The following is a 17,672-nucleotide window of genomic DNA, read 5'->3' on the forward strand; positions in this document are numbered from 1 at the left end:
TATGTAATAGGATAAAGATGGCCAAGATAAGTCGTAAGTAGGCTTTGGGCCTGTAAAATTCTCCTTTCTCCATGTCATTCAAGTTCTAACCCCATCAATTAGCCTTTGCAGACACAGTTCCCACCCATCACCCCACACACCCAGGAGTTCTCATTCACAATGGTTTCTCTGGGTTTCCAGAGTGTGTGCTTCAGAGAGGGTTTATGGTGGACATGCTGCCCACTCAACCAGGGGTCCTCTCAAAAAAATCTTTACTCCAAACTTCTAATCTGTCTAGAGAGGATTCTCATAAGGTTCCCTTCTTTTTATATGTCTCCCTCCTCCCTCTTTTTTCTGCTTTTTCCATGTCTGACCCTGGAAGCACAATATAGACTTTCCGAGTCACTTTGCCTTGAGCCATAGCTCCCAGCATTTCACTCAGAGAGGAAGGAGCATTGCCAACTGCTTCTGATAGCTCTTTACCAACTCTTCTTGACTTATTCAGTTGCTTTTTTGGGGGGTCCCACTGGATGTGGAGTGGACAGTGATAGTGGCAGCTAGAGCAGAGACCAGAGGTTAACGCCAGATGTCCATCTGTCATCTCCAGATGTCCCTTGATTGTTGCAACATGTTGCATGGTGGTAGGAGAAGAAAAATGATAGGATTTGCTGTATGTTAAAGGCCAGAAACTGAGGATAGGGTAAAACTTACAGAGAAGTGATGAGGAATAGAGAAAGAGACAGGGAAAGAAAACCAGAGAAGTTGCTTTTTGGAAGGAAATGGAATTCTAGACTCTTGGCCTCCTGAAGGGGCACAAAGGATTGCTGCCCAGTGACACATGGGGTCCCCAGGAAGCATTTTGCAAACTCACACCTGCCCAGTAGTGGAATCTGCTATCATTAGAGTACTTCTCTAAGGCAGTGGCTTCTCTCCATCTGAAAGTTTCTCTCTGTACAACCCATGCCCAGTGGACAGTGGAACCTCAGAGCAGTAGGACCAAGACATGACAGCAACTGCTGAGCATGTAAGACAGCATATAAGGGATCAGACTCCTGATTATATATGATCAGCTGACGTGCCCAACTCAGTCTCAGAGTGTCTTTTCCATTTTAAAGTTAAAACACAGGCCCATGCTGTTCTCACAGACAATATCCATATGAGGATGGAGAGCTGCGAGTGTTCATAGAAAGGAGTCTCATCACAAACCTCAGGAGGAAGTGAAGGCCAAGATTAGGGTCCGCCCAGATCCCTAAATAGAGACCTGAAGGCCGTAGCACTTATCACAAAGGAAAACAACTTCAGCTGAGGTTAAGATCTCAGCCTAGACTTAGAATCCATCTGATGAGTGAGTAGATCAAGGGAACAGCTCACAGAGGGGAGCAGGAAGCTGTTTTAACACAGGCTGGTCTTGCTCCAGTGTGCTTCAGATAGCATTGACATCCGTGGGGGTACAGCTTTCTACACAGCATGAAGTAGATTCAGATAATCAAACCGCGAGTTCAAAATTCTAAAAGCATTTCAATATTTGGCACCTGCCAACCAGTTTAAACAATGTTGCTGATAACTATCATTACCATGCTATTAAATGAACCAACAAGAGAGTTAAAACGCTGTTTTTCCAAGCTTGTCAGTGGTCTGTGTTCTATGATGTCATGAATGCTACTTGAGAACGGAAAGAGGGATTTTAAGGGATTACTCGGTTGGACCTAGAGAAGAGAAGATGGCCGTGTTTGGAATCCAGCCATCGGCCACTGGTCAGAGCTCAAAGATGAACAGAGAAGGAAAGGAAATGAGCGTACACAACATTGCTTTGAAATTGAGGGAAGGGAAGAGGTGAACCCTGATGGTTCAAGAACAGCTATACATGACAGGAGTCATTCTGGAAAAGAGATAATGATCTGTTTTCTCTCTTTGGGGGTAGGTGGTTGGGACATTACTGAAGGCCAGGCATGGATTTATTATGCAATGATTAACAAGGCGGGGATTGTGCCCACCAATGGCATGTCATTGTGCAATATGGCTTCGTGGTGATACAGAAAAACTCATGTTTAGGGTACAGATAGGTTTAAAAAAAAGGTTCACTTCTGGACATGGCCATGGGAATCCACGGGTTGCTGGGAGGACTCTCAGGGCTGCTTCTCCTGCTCTGTGCTCTGCCCTGGACTCAGGGTGGGAAGGTGCTGGTGTTTCCCATGGAGGGCAGCCACTGGCTGAACATGAGGACCATTGTGAGGGAGCTCCATACCCGAGGTCATGAAACTGTGGTCCTGGCTCCAGACGTGTCAGCGTACATCAAAGAAGAGGACTTCTTCGCTCTGAAAACCTATGCTGTTCCATACACCCAGGAAGAATATGAATATCACTTGCTGAGCTTCTTTCAAATGTTCTTTAAGAATGAATTTTCTGTGATGATGTTCTTAAGCAATATGGAACTTATGAAAAATGTATCAACATTCTACGTGAGCTGTTGCATGAGTCTCCTGCACAACAAGGGTTTAATCCAGCATCTGAACTCCAGTTCCTTTGATGTGCTGTTAACAGACCCTGCGTATCCCTGTGGGGCACTGCTGGCCAAGTATTTGCAGGTTCCTGCTGTGTTTTTTTTTTTTTTTTTTCTTTTTTTCAGAGCTGGGGACTGAACCCAGGGCCTTGCGCTCGATAGGCAAGCGCTCTACCGCTGAGCTAAATCCCCAGCTCTCCTGCTGTGTTTTTTCTACGCTTCATTCCTTGTGACTGTGACTTTGAAGCCGCTCAGTGTCCGAGCCCTTTCTCATATGTGCCAAGGTTATTCACAAGGAATCTAGACCACATGAGCTTCCTGGAAAGAGTCAAGAACATTCTCTACCCCCTGCCATTCAAGCTCATTTTCCACTTCGCTTTTATTCCCTATGAGCAACTGGCCTCTGAGCTCTTCCAGAGAGAGGTCTCCTTCCTGGAGATCGTTGGCCATGCATCCGTATGGCTCTTCAGGTTTGACTTCGTGTTTGACTACCCCAGGCCCATCATGCCCAACATGTTCTTCGTGGGAGGAATTAACTGTGTCAGCAAGAAGCCGCTCTCTCAGGTCTGTATTGGGCCTTCATCCAAAGAGTAGTCCAGCAATATTAGTTTCCATGTCTGGTTATGAGTTACTCATTTACCGCGAATCTTTCCAGGAACTTTGATGAATCAAACCTTCAAGGCATCCACAGTTGGCATGTCAGGATCTTAGTGTCTAGCAAGAATCCCAGGAGGCAGAAATTAGGGCCTCTAAGTGAACCAAGAGCAGCAGTGGAACTCCGTGGAGCGTGTCCACCAGACAGACAGTATCTCCTGAACCTGTCCAGGACCTGAGCAGAACCTGGGCAGGACCAGAGAAGCCAAGCTGGCCCTCAGATGTTCTGGAGCTCACTTGTTGGCTCCAGGGTGGGGGATTCCTTAGTCTCCAGCAGGCAGTGAGCCTGAAGTGAGCCTGGGCCTCAACCAAAGCTGGGAGGGTTCCAAACAGTTTGACCTGATGGTCCTTAAGTGCAGGGGTCCTCCCTGGCTTCCTTTTCTCCAGTCTCTATGGACAGCTCTTCCCCTCACTGTCTCCTCTGCTTTGCCTTGTACGAGGTAAATGCAGCAACACAAGGTGTGTTCTCTTCCCTCATTTATTCATCGTCATGCTCCTGCACTGTCGTGAGTGTGTTGCCCATAGATTCCTGCTCTCTTTTGCAGTTACTGTTACACCGTCACTCTTTACGACTGTTTTGATTTCCTAAACTCCCAAAGTATTGAAGTTCCCTAAATTCAAATATATATAAAACCAAAAGTCCAAACATTTTCCACGAAACAACCTTCCAACCTTCTGCAAACATTCTCTTTCCTAAGCAGAGGGCATAGGTTCCTGATGGCATCAACAACAATCTGGTCCATGGTCACACAAACTGGTAGAGACTGAGGACACCCTGAAAGGGCTTAAGGGAGACGGGAGAAGAGAAGATGGATGTACACTTATTGAGAAAGCATAGGGGGGAAGCAGGATTAGAAATTACTAGAAAAGTAAGCAGTTGGATGTATTTTTTTCTGTCGGCTCAGATGTGGAGGTAACTGCAAGTTTGAGGACAGAAGTGTGACAGGTCTTCCTGGGAATGAGAGCTCCTGCAGGATCAGACTTACTGAGTCGTGAGCTGACTGTTCACGCCAAGTATCTAGTCTCAGTTCTCAAGTGAAAAGAGATAGAAGGAGAGCCTTTCCATTCTCCAGACTGTCTCACATCACACCAGCTACATTTTGCTTGCCTTGTAGTCTTGTGGTCACTTCATGGTTCATGTTTGTTAATGTCCCATGGACACAACCATACAGTTCATTTTTTTTAATTTTTGTAAGTTAAAACCAGTTATAAATCTGCATAATTCTTAAGAAACTTTCTTTTTTATTTCTGTTTGTTTTTCTTGGAATTAACTTTTAGGTTAACACAGAAAGAAATTTGTTTCACTCTGTGTCTTAGCTACCTTTTTATTGGTGTGACAAAATACCATGACCAAGGAAACTAACAAAGAGAGAACATTTAATTGTGTGAGAGTCCAGAGGATTAGAGTTAGAATCGTAACAAAGGGGAGCGTGCCAGCAGTCAGGCAGGCATGGTACTGAAACAGTAGCTGAGAGCTTACATGGAGACAATAACTATAAGGAAAAATGACAGCCCCCCCTAGTGACACACCTACTCTAATAAGGCCACACCTCCTAATCCTTTCCAAAAAGTTCCACCAACTAGGGACCATCTATTCAAATATATGGGTCTATGGGATTATTCTCATCCAAACCATTACTTGCTGCCATCTTCCAGTATATTCATCGTTATGTTTTATTCTTTCTTGTTTTCCCTTCCCCCAAACCTCCCTACTAGCTGCTTTCCTGCTCCAACTGGTCTTCTTTCTTCCCCAAGTTAGTTCTCCACTTCTGCTGTTGTATTTCATACATGCAATGATCTACTCCATCTCCTACCTCCTTTAAGATCTTTCTCCTGTCTCATAATCCTCATTTTGGTTTTGTGTCTTACATACATACATACATACAAACATACATACATACATACATACACATATACACATACACATATATACACTGACTGTGTGGTTTGTATATGCTTGGCCCAGGGAGTGGCACTATTAGGAGGTATGGTCTTTTTGGAGTATGTCACTGTGGGCATGGACTTAAGACCCTCACTGTAGCTGCCTAGAAGTCAGTCTTCCACTACCTGCCCTCAGATAAAGATGTAGAACTCTCAACTCTGCCTGCACCATGCCTGCCTAGATGCTGCCATGATCCTACCTTGATGATAATGGTCTGAACCTGTGAACCTGTAAGCCAGCCCCAAATATATGTTGTCCTTTATAAGACTTGCCTTGATCATGGTGTCTGTTCACAACGGTAAAACCTAACAAGACACACACACACACACACACACACACACACACACACACACGTGCATACATATATATACAAAAACACAACTGTGAGAGAAAGACAGGCAGAGAGAAAGAGAGAGAGAGAGAGAGAGAGAGAGAGAGAGAGAGAGAGAGAGAGAGAGAGAGAGAGAGTTCTAACTCTGGTTTTTACATATCAGAGAAAGAGAGATTTATGTTCTGAGTTTGGCTTATTTTCCTTAGCATAATGATTTATGATTTCATCAATTTCCTACAAATATCATGATTTACCTTTCTTTGTGTCTGAATAAAAGCTTTTTGTGCATATGTGCCACATTTTCTTTATCTGCTTAGCTCTTTACCTGCTGTAAGCATGTTGTCTGGTCTGATTCCTTTCTACAGTAGCTGCTACAGCAATAGGCAAGTACCCGCAAGCATCCCTGGGATAAGTTACCTCAGAGCACATGTTAATTCTATGTTAATTCTACTTCATGCCTTTGTTTTGTTTTTAGACAGCACTTCAATATGCAGACCCATTGGCTTTGAACTTACAGAGGAAGCCCTTGCCTTGGCACCCCGAATGCTGCTCCTTCAGGCATATACTTGGCCAATTTTTAGATTTTTGAGGAACCTCATGCTAATTTCTGTAAACATGGCCACACATGCTTACATCTCATCATCACTGAATAGACTTCCTCTGTCCCTGCATTGTCTTCAACATTTTTTTATTTTTTATTTTATTATTATTATTATTATTATTATTATTATTATTATTATTTGTCTTTTGATGTCTCGATGATGGCCATTCTGACTGAGATGCTGTAAGGAAGGTACACTTCATCAGCCCTTTGAGTCATTGGATGACTTAGACTTCTCTGGTGTTTATGTTGTATAATTCCTTCTGTTCCCTGGATATCATCTCCTGAGCAATGTGTTGTTGGTGAAGACTATTTTCCATTTTGTTGGCTGCCTCTTGCTCTGACAATTATTTCGGTTTCTCTTCAGAGCTTCAGTTTTGTAAGACCCCAGTTGTCAATTTTGGGGATTTTTTTTCTTGCAATGTGGGAGCCCTATAGTAATTCCAAATTTCCTGATGTAACAGTAAGATCTTTGATCCATTCAATTTATTTTTGTGCAGGGTGAGAGATATAGATCTAGCTTCATTTTTCTAGATGTCCAAGTCCAATTTTCCCAGACTTATTGGGTTTAAAAAAAGCCCCATTTTCTCCGACGTCCTTTGGAGACAACTCTGTTAAGCTGTAGGTAGCTGCAGACTTGTGTTTATTTCTGGGTCCTCTGATCCATTACATTACCTATGTATCTGACTGTGTGTTTGTGCCATGCTGTTTTGATTGCTATGATCCTTTAGTATAATTTAAAACTAGGTGTGATGATACCTCTAGCGTCCTTCCTTTTGCTCATGGCTCGGCTGTTCAGGATCTATAGAGGGACTTCCTCAGACCCACCAGCCACATAAATAATGACATAAAGTCTTTTAATATTTTAATGCTTAGGCCTTTTAGCTAGGACAGTCTTCCAGCCAGCTATCTAACCTTAAGGTGACTAACTAGCCAACGGTCCTTTTTGTGGCTAGCTCTGTACCTCTCTGCTCAGCTCAGTACATCTGCTCCTCTCCATGCCTGCTGGTGAATCCCCACTTCCCCGTTCTTCTCCCAGAGTCCCTGTCTCTTCCTGGAATTTCTGCCTTCCTCTTCCTGCTCACCTATACTCCATCATTTCTCAATTGCATCCAATAGGTGAGTCATGAAGGAGGAAAGTTTACAAAATAGAAGGCCAGTGATCAGCCATAGAAATAACAATAGCAAGATCTGGACAGTACTCAGCTCTCTCCTGGTAGAGCAATCAACAATTGAATAAACAGAGACAGCCTCCACACAATGTATGAAAGATTACCCCCAGCAAAGATCTTTGTGCTTCCACAGGAGTTTTGAGATTTTTTTTCTATTTCTGTAAAAGAAAAAGAAGGAGAAAAAGAAGAAATAGAAGGAGGAGGAGGAGGAGAAGAAGAAGAAGGAGGAGGAGAGAAGGAGAAGGAGGAAAAAGGAGGATGATGAAGAAAAAGGAGGAGGAAGAGGAGGAAGAAGAGGAAGAGGGGAAGAGGAGGAAGAGGAGGGGGAGGAGGAAAAGGAGGAGGAGGAGGAAGAAGAAGAGGAGGAGGAGGAGGAGGAAGGCAGCGATGACGACGATGACAATGACACAATAAATTGATGGGAGTTGCACTGAATATGGCTTTTGCTGAAAAGGCCAATTTAACAATATTAACTCCTTTAATTTATGAGCATGAGAGATCTTCCCATTTCCTAGTGTCTTCTTCAGTTTCCCCTGCCCCTGTACTTGAAGATGCTCCCCATAGGGGTCCTTCACCTGCATTAAGTTTACTGAGATACTTTGTGAGGTAATTGTTAATGAGATTGTTTCCTTGATTCCTTTCTTAGAATATTTGCTACTAATATATATGAAGGAAACCAATTTTGTATGTTAGTTTATATCCTACCGTTTTGATGAAAATGTTTATTATATTTAACAGTTTTCTGGAGGAGCCTTTGTCGTCTCTCATATACAGAACGATATCATCTGCAAATAACGATGCTTTGACTTCTTCCTCTCCTATGTCATCTACTCTATTTCCATCTCTTGTCTTGATGCTCTAGCCAGACTTCGAATACTATATTGAATAGGAATGGGAAAGGAAGGCACCTTTGTTCGCCGTGATACAAAACCTTTATTGTGTTGACATGAGTTCCTCCTGTTCCTAGTTTCTTTGGGGCCTTTGTTGGGAAAGGATGGTACAGTTCCCCCAAACCTTTCTGGTATCTGTTGAGGTGTTCATGTGATTTTTTTTTTATCCTTGAGTCTACTTATGTGATATACTGTATTTATTTTATTGATTGCCCTAGGTCAATCCAAATTTGCACACTGGACTGAAGCTGGTGTGACGATGGTGGATGACCCTTTTGATGTATTCTTGACTAAACTTGCAAGTATTTTATAGATAACATTTATGTCTATGTTAATAGGCAAGCTTGGCCTTTAATTTCCTTTTTGTGGCTGTAGTCATGTCTTTATCTGGTTTTGTATCAGAGTAATACTGATTTTCTGAAAAGACTGATAGTGTCCCTTCCCTTTCTGATTTAGGGAATAGTTGGAGAAGTACAGTGTTTATTTTTCTTTGAAAGGCTGGTAGAATCCAGCTGGGTCCTGGTTTATTTTTTGTTGGGAGAGTTTTAATCCTACTTCAGTCTTGCTGCTAACTGCGGATCTGTTTAAGTTGTTTCTCTCGTTTTGGTTTACTCTTGATGGGTTGTCTCCCTCTAGAGGTTCTACTGCTTTTAGATTTCCTAACGTGGTACAGTATAGGCTTAGAAGTTAAACCCGATAATCACTCATGGCTTCCCTTTTCTCTCTAATTTCATTAATTAGGTCTTCCTTTTCTTTGGTTAGTTTGACTCAGGATTTGCTTATTGTATTTTTTTTCAAAGAACAAAGTTTTTGTTTCATTTATTGTAATTTTTAAAAATTATTTTTCATTTATTTCTGCTCTGAACTTAATTCTCTCTTACCATGTACTAATTTGTGTCTTGGTTTATTTCCATTTTCAAATACACTAAGTGTACCCATTGTGTAACTGGGAGCTCTTTAATTTTTTTTTTAGGGTAGCTATACACTTGTAGGTATAAACATCCCTTTTAGGGCTGCTTTCCTTGTGTCCCATTGGTTTTGGCAGTGTGTCTCCTTTTCCGTTACATTCTAGGAATTTTTAATTTTCCTTATTGGTTTTCCCAGTGACTTAGTAATCATTCAGTGCTGTGTTGTTCAGTCTCAATGATTCTGCATGTGTTCTCTTGTTTCTCTTGCTGTTGATTACTTGTTTTATCCATTGTGGTTGGGTAGGATACCAAAAATCACTTCAGTTTTCCTACAGAAATTAGGACTTGCTTGGTGTCCTATTACATGAAGGTTCCAGGGACTACTGAGAACATTGTGCCTTCTGTGTTTGGATGCAATGTTTTGCAAATGTCTATTTCATCCATTTGACCTCTGATGCCATCTAGGTGATATCTTTTTGTATTTATTTTTTCTGGGTATGCTGACCTGTATAATGGTGAGTGTGGGCTACTGAAGCCCCCCATTACTGTGCTGGGATTAATCTCTGTCTTACACTGTTTGCCTTATGAAATGAACTCTGACGGTCTCTAGGGGGCAGTAGCAAATCACAGGGGTTTGTTACTAAAGAGCTGATAAGAAAAGTTGTTCTTTGGTATCGAGGCAAAAAGTTAAGGCCAGGCCTGGCGTGGGCTTCTTTGGCAATGATTAACTTAAGGAGGGTACTGTGTCAGGTGTGGACTTGGGAATAAGAAGATAGGAAATAACTTAAATGACATAAACATGTAAGCACATTAGACTGCTGCGGACTTCTCCAGCATCAGCCATGGGAATCCAAGGGTTCCTGCAGAAACTCTCAGGACTGCTGCTCCTGCTGTGTGCCCTGCCCTGGGCTGAAGGTGGAAAGGTGCTGGTGTTTCCCATGGAGGGCAGCCACTGGCTGAGCATGAGGGATGTCGTGAGGGAGCTCCACGCCCGAGGTCACCAGGCTGTGGTCCTGGCTCCAGAGGTGACTGTGCACATCAAAGAAGAGGACTTCTTCACCCTCCAAACCTACCCTGTTCCATACACCAAGGAAGAGTACAGGCACCACTTGCTGGGCCACCTTCAAAATTTTTTCGAAACTGAATTTTCTCTGAAGTTAGTTCTACAGAGAATGGCAGCTGTAAATAACGTATCAACATTCTATGTGAGATCTTGCAGGGGTCTGCTGCATAACACAGCTCTGATCCAGAGCCTGAACTCCAGCTCCTTCGATGTGGTTTTAACAGATCCCTTTTTCCCCTGTGGGGCAGTGCTGGCCATGTACCTGCGTGTTCCTGCTGTGTTTTTTCTGCAATCCATGCTCTGTGAACTGGAATTTGAAGCAACAAACAGTCCAAACCCTTCTTCTTATATTCCCAGGTTACTAACATTGAATTCTGACCACATGAGCTTCCTAGACAGAGTGAAGAATATGCTTTATCCTGTGCCATGGATGTATTTATGCCATGTTAATTATGGCTCTCTGGCGAGACTTGCGTCAGACCTTTTGCAGAGGGAGGTATCCGTGGTAGAGATCCTCAGACATGCCTCTGTATGGCTGTTGAGAAAGGACTTTGTGTTCTACTACCCCAGGCCCTTCATGCCCAACATGGTCTTCATTGGGGGCATAAACTGTGCCAACAGGAAGCCACTGTCTCAGGTCTGTATTTAGTCTTTGTTCAAATGAGTTTCCAGCAAGATTGTGTTAAAAACAAACGAAACAAAAAACAAACAAAACTAAAAGTACTCTGAATTGCTCAGTTACTCACTTTTTTGGGGGTTTCTTTCTTCCTTTCTTCCTTTCTTTGGTATTTGACTGTGGTGAGTTAAATTCTTATGGCGTTCAGAGTTGCTGCTTCGGGTTGTCAGTGGTCACTGAGGACTGGGAAGCAGTACTCAGGGCCTCTGCTGAGGAGAGGTGGATGCTGGCACTCTACTGAGTCTACCCACCAGCAGACGATGTCTTCCTGGAGATGAGATTTCCTGAATCGGGGGAGGACCAGAGAAGCCGAGCTGAAAGAGGACCCATCACAAGGAGTGTTTTTCTCAGACAGAGGACCTAGCAAGTGGCAGTTGTTGACTTGATAGTCTTCAGTGATGTCCTGTGGGAAGGGGCGGTGTGTGCTCACCAGAGACCTGGTCGCTCAGTCAAAGTGGAAGCAATCTCATGGTTCTTTTCCTTTTATAGGCTGCCCGCCTTGGAACAAGCCACATTTCAAGTACCCCGTGGTCACGTGATTGTTCATGGTCACTGTTTGTGAATGCTCTGGGGCACACTCGAGTTTCACATTTTCCTGTTTTGTGTATCAAAACCTGTGTCTGAATCTGCCGAGACCCCAAGCGAATGTCTAGTGCTGGTACTTGCTTAAGTCCTATTTGCATTTTAATGGTTTCCCCTGTACGTGTATGTGGCACTTTCAGTGGTGAACTGAGGTTAGTAGTATTTTATCTATTACTTATAGATAAAACATATAGCTTTTATCTTATCACTAAACAACATGTATTCAGGTTAGTGAATTCCTCAATCTGGAAGTTCCTGTCTAGGGAATAAATGAAAGGCGCAGTCTCAAAGTTTTATTCTGACTTCCATGCACAGCAACCCTAACCCTCCCTGACTGGCCTCTGACTGAGGGATCTGCAGATCCTGTGTGCTTCTTCAACACATCACTCAGTCCTTATTCTTTCTATCTATTACATGGTACTCATTGGTACACTTTGGCCTTAGGATCTGATATTTACGCCTTCTTAATGACAGTGGGGAGGTTCATGAGGTCTTATGTAAAAGCTTCTTCTCACTGCCAAAAATCCATCATAGATTTGGGACTCGGTTAGGGCCAAATACTAGCACAGTATGTCCCTGACCAACATGGAACCTTAAGGGGTTGGAGTAAAATTGTAGCCTTCAGCCTTCAGAGACACACATTTTGATCCTCCAAGACAATGAATTACTAAATATGAGTTTTTCAACTGCTTCATCCATGTCTTTAATTTTATGACCATTATATATAGGAGAGGAAGCCAGAACTTAGAGTTGTTCTGTGGGTTTCCATAGAAAAGATATACTAGATTTTCACTGCATATAGATGTCAGAGACTGAAGACCCATAACCATATAGAGAAGTGCTAGAGACACAAGGACAACCCAGAGAAAAAAACCAGAGCAATGGCTTGTGAAGAGAGAAGACTGGAATCTTTTTTCCCTGGAGCTTTCTTGATACTAAAGGGATATATAAGATCCTAAGCACTGGACATCGGTGGCACAGTGGAAGCACCATACACAGGCTCATATGCCTAGTGGTTGAGTTGCTTCTGAATGGAGATCTCTATCTAGGTCCTGTCTGAGTACACAGGACAGGAACATAAACATGCAGTAGATTAGAAAACTGTAAAAAAACAAAAACAAAAACTGCTTAGCACACCTGAGACAAATCTCCAGAGGCAAGAACAGGTTGCCGCTCCTATGCAAGGTTCCTGTACTGGCTGGTCTTGTGTGTCAGCTTGACACAAGCTACAGTCCTCAGAGAAAGGAAATGCCTCCATGAGATCCAGCTGTAAGGCATTTTCTTAATTAGTGATCAATGAGGAGGGCCCAGCCCATGGTGGGTGGGGATATTCCTGGGTTGGTAGCCTTAGATTGTATAACAAAGCAAGATAAGTAAGCCATAGAGGTAAACCAGTAAGCAGCACCCTCCATGGCCTCTGCGTCAGCTCCTGCCTCCAGGCTCCATCCTTGCTTGAGTTCCTGTCCTGACTTCCTCCAGTGATGGGCTGTGATCAGGAAGGGGACGCCAGAAAAATCCTTTCATCCCTAGTGTGCTTTCTGGTCACGGAGAGCAAGCAACCTCTTTGCTGGTCTAAGCTGCCTTATCAATGCTCTCTGTTTTATAACTCAGTGAGTGCTTCGAGAGAATGCTGAGAGAGCTACCAAGTATGTCGTGCTTAATGGAGAGGTTACAACGGGTGCCCAGTCATCAGGCACTGCTCAATGGCATCCTGCTGACATATGATAGACAGAAAAGGATTGCGCAGATGGTTATTGTGGAAATCGGAGGAGGAGAAGGGTAGTCTGTGAGGTTCATCAGAGAGCAACAGCAGATGACAGGAGTCTTTCTAGTGGACAAATGATGAGGTCTGTTTTCTCTGAATAGAGCCAGAAGGTTAGGACATTACTGAAGGCCAGACATGGATTAATTATGCAATGATTCAATTGAAGGTGAGCATTGCACCTACCAATGACATGCCATAGTACAAAGTCACTTGGTGGTGATATAAGATAGAGAAACTCCTTGGAGACAGAGACAGGCAAGGAAAATCCTCTGCTCTTGGCTCCTCTGGACATGGCCATGGGAATCCATGGGTTGCTGAGAGGGCTCTCAGGGCTGTGCTCTGTGTATTTTCCTGCTCTGTGCCCTGCCCTGGGCTCAGAGAGGGAAGTTTCTGGTGTTTTCCACGGAGGGCAGGCCACTGGCTGAGCATAAGGACCATTGTGAGGGAGCTCCACACTCGAGGTCACCAGACTGTGGTCCTGGCTCCAGATGTGTCTGTGTACATCAAAGGAGAGGACTTCTTCACTCTCTTTTCTTTCACTCCTCTGCTTTGCCTTGTACCTGGTAAGAGCAGCAACATAGGCGCATTCTCTTCCCTCACTTATTCATCATCATGCTCCAGGACTGTCTTGAGTTTGTTGCTCATAGATTCCTGCTCTCTCTCTCAGTACTCACTGTTATTCCCTCACTCTCCAAGGCTATTTTGGCCTCATAGAGTCTCCAAGTAGTGAACATATCTAAATTAAAAAACTTTTCACGTCAAACAATATCCCAGGCTTTGTGTAAATATTCTTTCTTTGTTCCTAAGTGGAGGAATACAGGCAAAGGCTAGCAGGGAAGGTCCTCTCCTCTGGGCTTCCCTGGACATGGCTTTGGGAATCAGGTTGCTGCTCCTGGTCTGTGCCCGATCCTGGGGAAGGTTCTCATAGTCCTCATAGAGGGCAGTCAGTGGCTGAGCAGGACCACCACTGTGAGGGAGCACCCTTCCAAGGCCACGAGAGACAGTGGTCCTTGCTTCTGACCTGACTCTACATCAGAGAAGACACGTCTCCTTGAAAACCCATGACATTCCGAGGAAGAGTAGATATCATTTTCTAGGTTAATTTGTATCTTTCTTTGGAATGCAGTATGGGTACCTTTAAAAATAACAAATATGAAACAATGTGTCAACATTCCCTAGGAGGACTTGTGTGTGTGTTGGCTGCACAATGAGACTGGCCTGACACCTTTGGTTTGGTGTAGACAGACCCTGTTTGTCTGTTTTTGTTTTTTTCCATTTGCAATGTTCCTGGGTGTACCTGCTGTGTTTTTTTACTCAATTTTCTGCATCCTGTGAAATGGACTTTGAAGCCACAGACTGTTTAATCCCCCTCCACCTCAGTATATTCTGAGGCTACAGGCAAGGCTTTCTGACGGCAGGAGCTTCCTGAAAAAGGTTAAGAACATGTTGTGCCGGGTTGGGGACTTAGCTCAGTGGTAGAGCGCTTGCCTAGGAAGCGCAAGGCCCTGGGTTCGGTCCCCAGCTCCGGAAAAAAAAGAACCAAAAAAAAAAAAAAAAAAAAGAACATGTTGTGCCCTCTGACCTTGAAGCCCACGTCATGTATTTTCATTCCTTTTGAGAACCTCACCTCTGAGCTTTTCCAGAGAGATAAGTCCTCGGTGGAGGCTCTCACCCAAGCATTGGTATGGTATGGCTGTTCCTAGGGGACTTCCTGTTCAACCACCCCAGGCCTATCATGTGCAAGGTGGTCTTCATTGGGGGCATAAACTGTGCCAGCAGGAAGACACTCTCTCAGGTTTGTATTGGAACCATAATTTATCTACAGTATTCTGGGTAGGGCGAGTTTTCTAAATAATCTCCTTTGCATCTGTTTGTTCATTCTCTCCTGACTTCTCCAGGGACCTTTACATCTAATTCTTCAGGATATCTACAGTTGACATTTCAGGGTTGTAGTGGTCACTGAGGGAAATGCAAGGCACTACTGAGGATCTGGACTGGGCCTGAGGCCCAGCAGTGACTCCCCCAACACTGCTTCCTTGTCTGGGCACTGTCTTTGTAGAAGTGAGATTTTTCTGAAGCTGGGCAGATGCAGAGAGACTGAGCTGTGCCCTGCTCCCTCCAATCTTTTCCTTTTATGGGCATGGCTTGGACAGGAGTGGCTGCTGCCTGGCCTCAGGTAACTCAGCATAGATGGCCATAGAAGGTGGAATTTGACATGAGGTGAAGCTTGCAGGGACGTGGCAGGTGTAGGAAGCAGATTCAGGAAAAGAAAGCAGGGAGCTAATTTGGGGCTGGGGGTGGGGAGAAATTGCATAGGATTAATCTGAACTCCTGCCGTGTATGAGAGGTGCAAAGGCTACAGTGTGGTAGCAGCACATCGGAGGCCAGTTACAGACTACTTGCTGCACAGAGACCTCTCAAGTTGAACAGCCACGGGCAGAGTGACCCATGTGCGGGGTGGTGAAATGTGGGGGAACTCAGGAGCTCACCAGGTAGAGAGTGGAGCCCCAGGGCATGTAGAGGCAGGAGGTGGCAGTGACTGCCTAGCACTTGGTGAGAGGAGCAATTCCCCAAGGCAGGGGCATGTACACAGTCCCCACAGCTGCAGTCCTGCCCCCAGCTGCATCTTAAGTTTGCTTTGCCAAATTGACAACCGAGCACAGCACCCCACAAAGATCATGGCCCATGATATTGTGGAGAATCCAGCCTTGTAAGAATTTTGAGCTATCAAAGCTGCCAAATGGAACCTGATCAGGATCCACAGGAGGCAGTGAAGACCCAGATTAGTGTACACCCAGGTCCTTTAAAGGAGTGCAGAAGCGTGCAGCCCTCAGCATCTAGAACAGAAATTTGACATCGGCCAGACATTTGCAATACTTTGTCCCTGGTCATTACAGTTATATCACAGTACAGGAAATGCACCCATCTGGAGATCCAGCAACCTCTTCATTTCTCAGAGATGACTTAGTAGTGCTCTGTGATGGACTGGAGCAACTTGCGATGAGAAGAGTCCTGGAAGTGTTTCTGAGTACATCACCTCTAGAGAGGGCGCAGAAGGCACCAACTGTTTTGGTTACTTTTCTATTGCTATGAAGAGATGTCATAACCAGGGCAACTTATTTTTTAAAATCACTTAATTTGGGGGGGGGTGGCGTTTAACAGTGTGAGCTCTGAACTCTGAGCTCATGGCAGCAGGCAGACAGGCAGGCTTGGCACTGGGGCAGTAGCTGGGAGTATATATCTTTTTCAAAGAGAGGAGGCAGAGAGAGGAGAGAAGAGGGGAAGAGAGAAGAGGGAGGGGAAGGAGGGAGGGAGAGAGAAAGAGAGAGAGAGAGAGAGAGAGAGAGAGAGAGAGAGAGAGAGAGAGTTTGGCATGGGCGTTTGAAACCTCAAATCCCACTTTCAGTGACACATCCTCCAATAAGGTCATACCCCGGAATCCCTCCCAAAACAGTTCCACCACTAGGGAGCAAACACTCAAATATATGAGCCCTCAGGGGCCATTCTCGACTGTCAGGCTCCTCTCAGAGCTCAATGGCTGACGAAGAAGTGACAAACTCAAGTGCGTGTGCAGAACCTTGGTCTGGATATAGGAGAAGCAGGTGAACTCTGAGGTTCACTAGAGAACAGCCCCGGGTCACCCGAGTCTTACTAGCAGAGAGATGATTAGAGTAGAGGCAGAAGTGGGTAGGACGGTAATCACGGCCGAGCATGGACGTACTCTGTAATGATTAACAGAAGGAGGGCACTGGGGCACACAGTGACAGGATGAATGTCAGGGAGCATGGAGATAAGATGATTAAAGTAGGGCAGGGTTCACAGCCTAGTAAGATGGCTCCATTACTATGGCCTCCTAGAAGGAAAGTTCCAGAACACAGGCTGCCCACGTAAAGCTTGTGTGACTGTTGGCTTTCATAGGTGTGACATAGCATACATATCTTCAAAACATTTTAAACCACGAGTGGAATCCCAGCTAGTGTCATATCTGGTGAGATGGCTCCGCAAGCAGAGGTGCTGTTTCAAAAGTTTTCAAGACGATCTCTCAAGTCCAATCTTTGCTGCATGCTTCGTCATGATTCTAGCTACTTTGTCTCTTTGTGAGCAGAGCTGATGGTACCCACTAGACCTAGTTTACATACATACCGTTTCTTAAGACTTGGCATCTGGCTCCCGCGTGTTTTGGGGCTCCCAGCACAGAGCAGACACTCACAGTGGGGGTGAGGCATCAACATTACCCTGCTGTTGTCTTCCATAGCGTCCTCCAAATCATGTGTACGCAGGAGGTGAGTACTGAGCCTGGGCAGGAGTGGGGTCCCTCCTCCAGGAAGTGTCTTCCTCTTCCACTTGATGTGTTTTGGGGAATGTTCTTTCTAATGCTGAGAGCAATAGCTGAAACAGTAACCACAGATTTCAGGTTCTGACCTCTCAGTAGACCTGCTCCCTCTATCCTCTTCCTTTTATGGGTATAGTATGGACAGGAGTGGCCAGTGCCGGGCCTCAGGTAACTCAGCAGAGATGGCCATAAAAGGGAAATGGTGGAATTTGACATGAAGTAAAACATGCAGAGACATGGCAGGTATAGGAAGTGCACACAGGAAATGAAAGCAGG

At 44.6% G+C, this 17,672-nt stretch overlaps 6 protein-coding genes and 1 pseudogene across 7 annotated transcripts in view; all 7 read left to right on the top strand.

Annotated features, from left to right (window-relative positions):
* Ugt1a9 (UDP glucuronosyltransferase family 1 member A9) overlaps positions 1-17,672 on the top strand; it is a 111,479-nt gene that overhangs the window by 73,529 nt on the left and 20,278 nt on the right. The window lies entirely within an intron of this gene.
* Positions 1-17,672, top strand: part of Ugt1a8 (UDP glucuronosyltransferase family 1 member A8) — an 81,366-nt gene that overhangs the window by 43,416 nt on the left and 20,278 nt on the right. The window lies entirely within an intron of this gene.
* Positions 1-17,672, top strand: part of Ugt1a7c (UDP glucuronosyltransferase 1 family, polypeptide A7C) — a 68,883-nt gene that overhangs the window by 30,933 nt on the left and 20,278 nt on the right. The gene's annotated exons all lie outside the window — the stretch shown is intronic.
* Positions 1-17,672, top strand: part of Ugt1a6 (UDP glucuronosyltransferase family 1 member A6) — a 61,247-nt gene that overhangs the window by 23,297 nt on the left and 20,278 nt on the right. The gene's annotated exons all lie outside the window — the stretch shown is intronic.
* Positions 1-17,672, top strand: part of Ugt1a5 (UDP glucuronosyltransferase family 1 member A5) — a 46,212-nt gene that overhangs the window by 8,262 nt on the left and 20,278 nt on the right. The window lies entirely within an intron of this gene.
* On the top strand, positions 2,076-3,043 carry Ugt1a4-ps (UDP glycosyltransferase 1 family, polypeptide A4, pseudogene; annotated as a pseudogene).
* Positions 9,820-17,672, top strand: part of Ugt1a3 (UDP glycosyltransferase 1 family, polypeptide A3) — a 28,131-nt gene continuing 20,278 nt past the window's right edge. Inside the window, exon 1 of the mRNA NM_201424.2 lies at positions 9,820-10,677. Coding sequence (NP_958827.1) covers positions 9,820-10,677 — 858 coding nt within the window. The remainder of the gene's footprint in view (positions 10,678-17,672) is intronic.

Source organism: Rattus norvegicus, chromosome 9 (assembly GCF_036323735.1).
Source record: "Rattus norvegicus strain BN/NHsdMcwi chromosome 9, GRCr8, whole genome shotgun sequence".
NCBI lineage: Eukaryota > Metazoa > Chordata > Mammalia > Rodentia > Muridae > Rattus > Rattus norvegicus.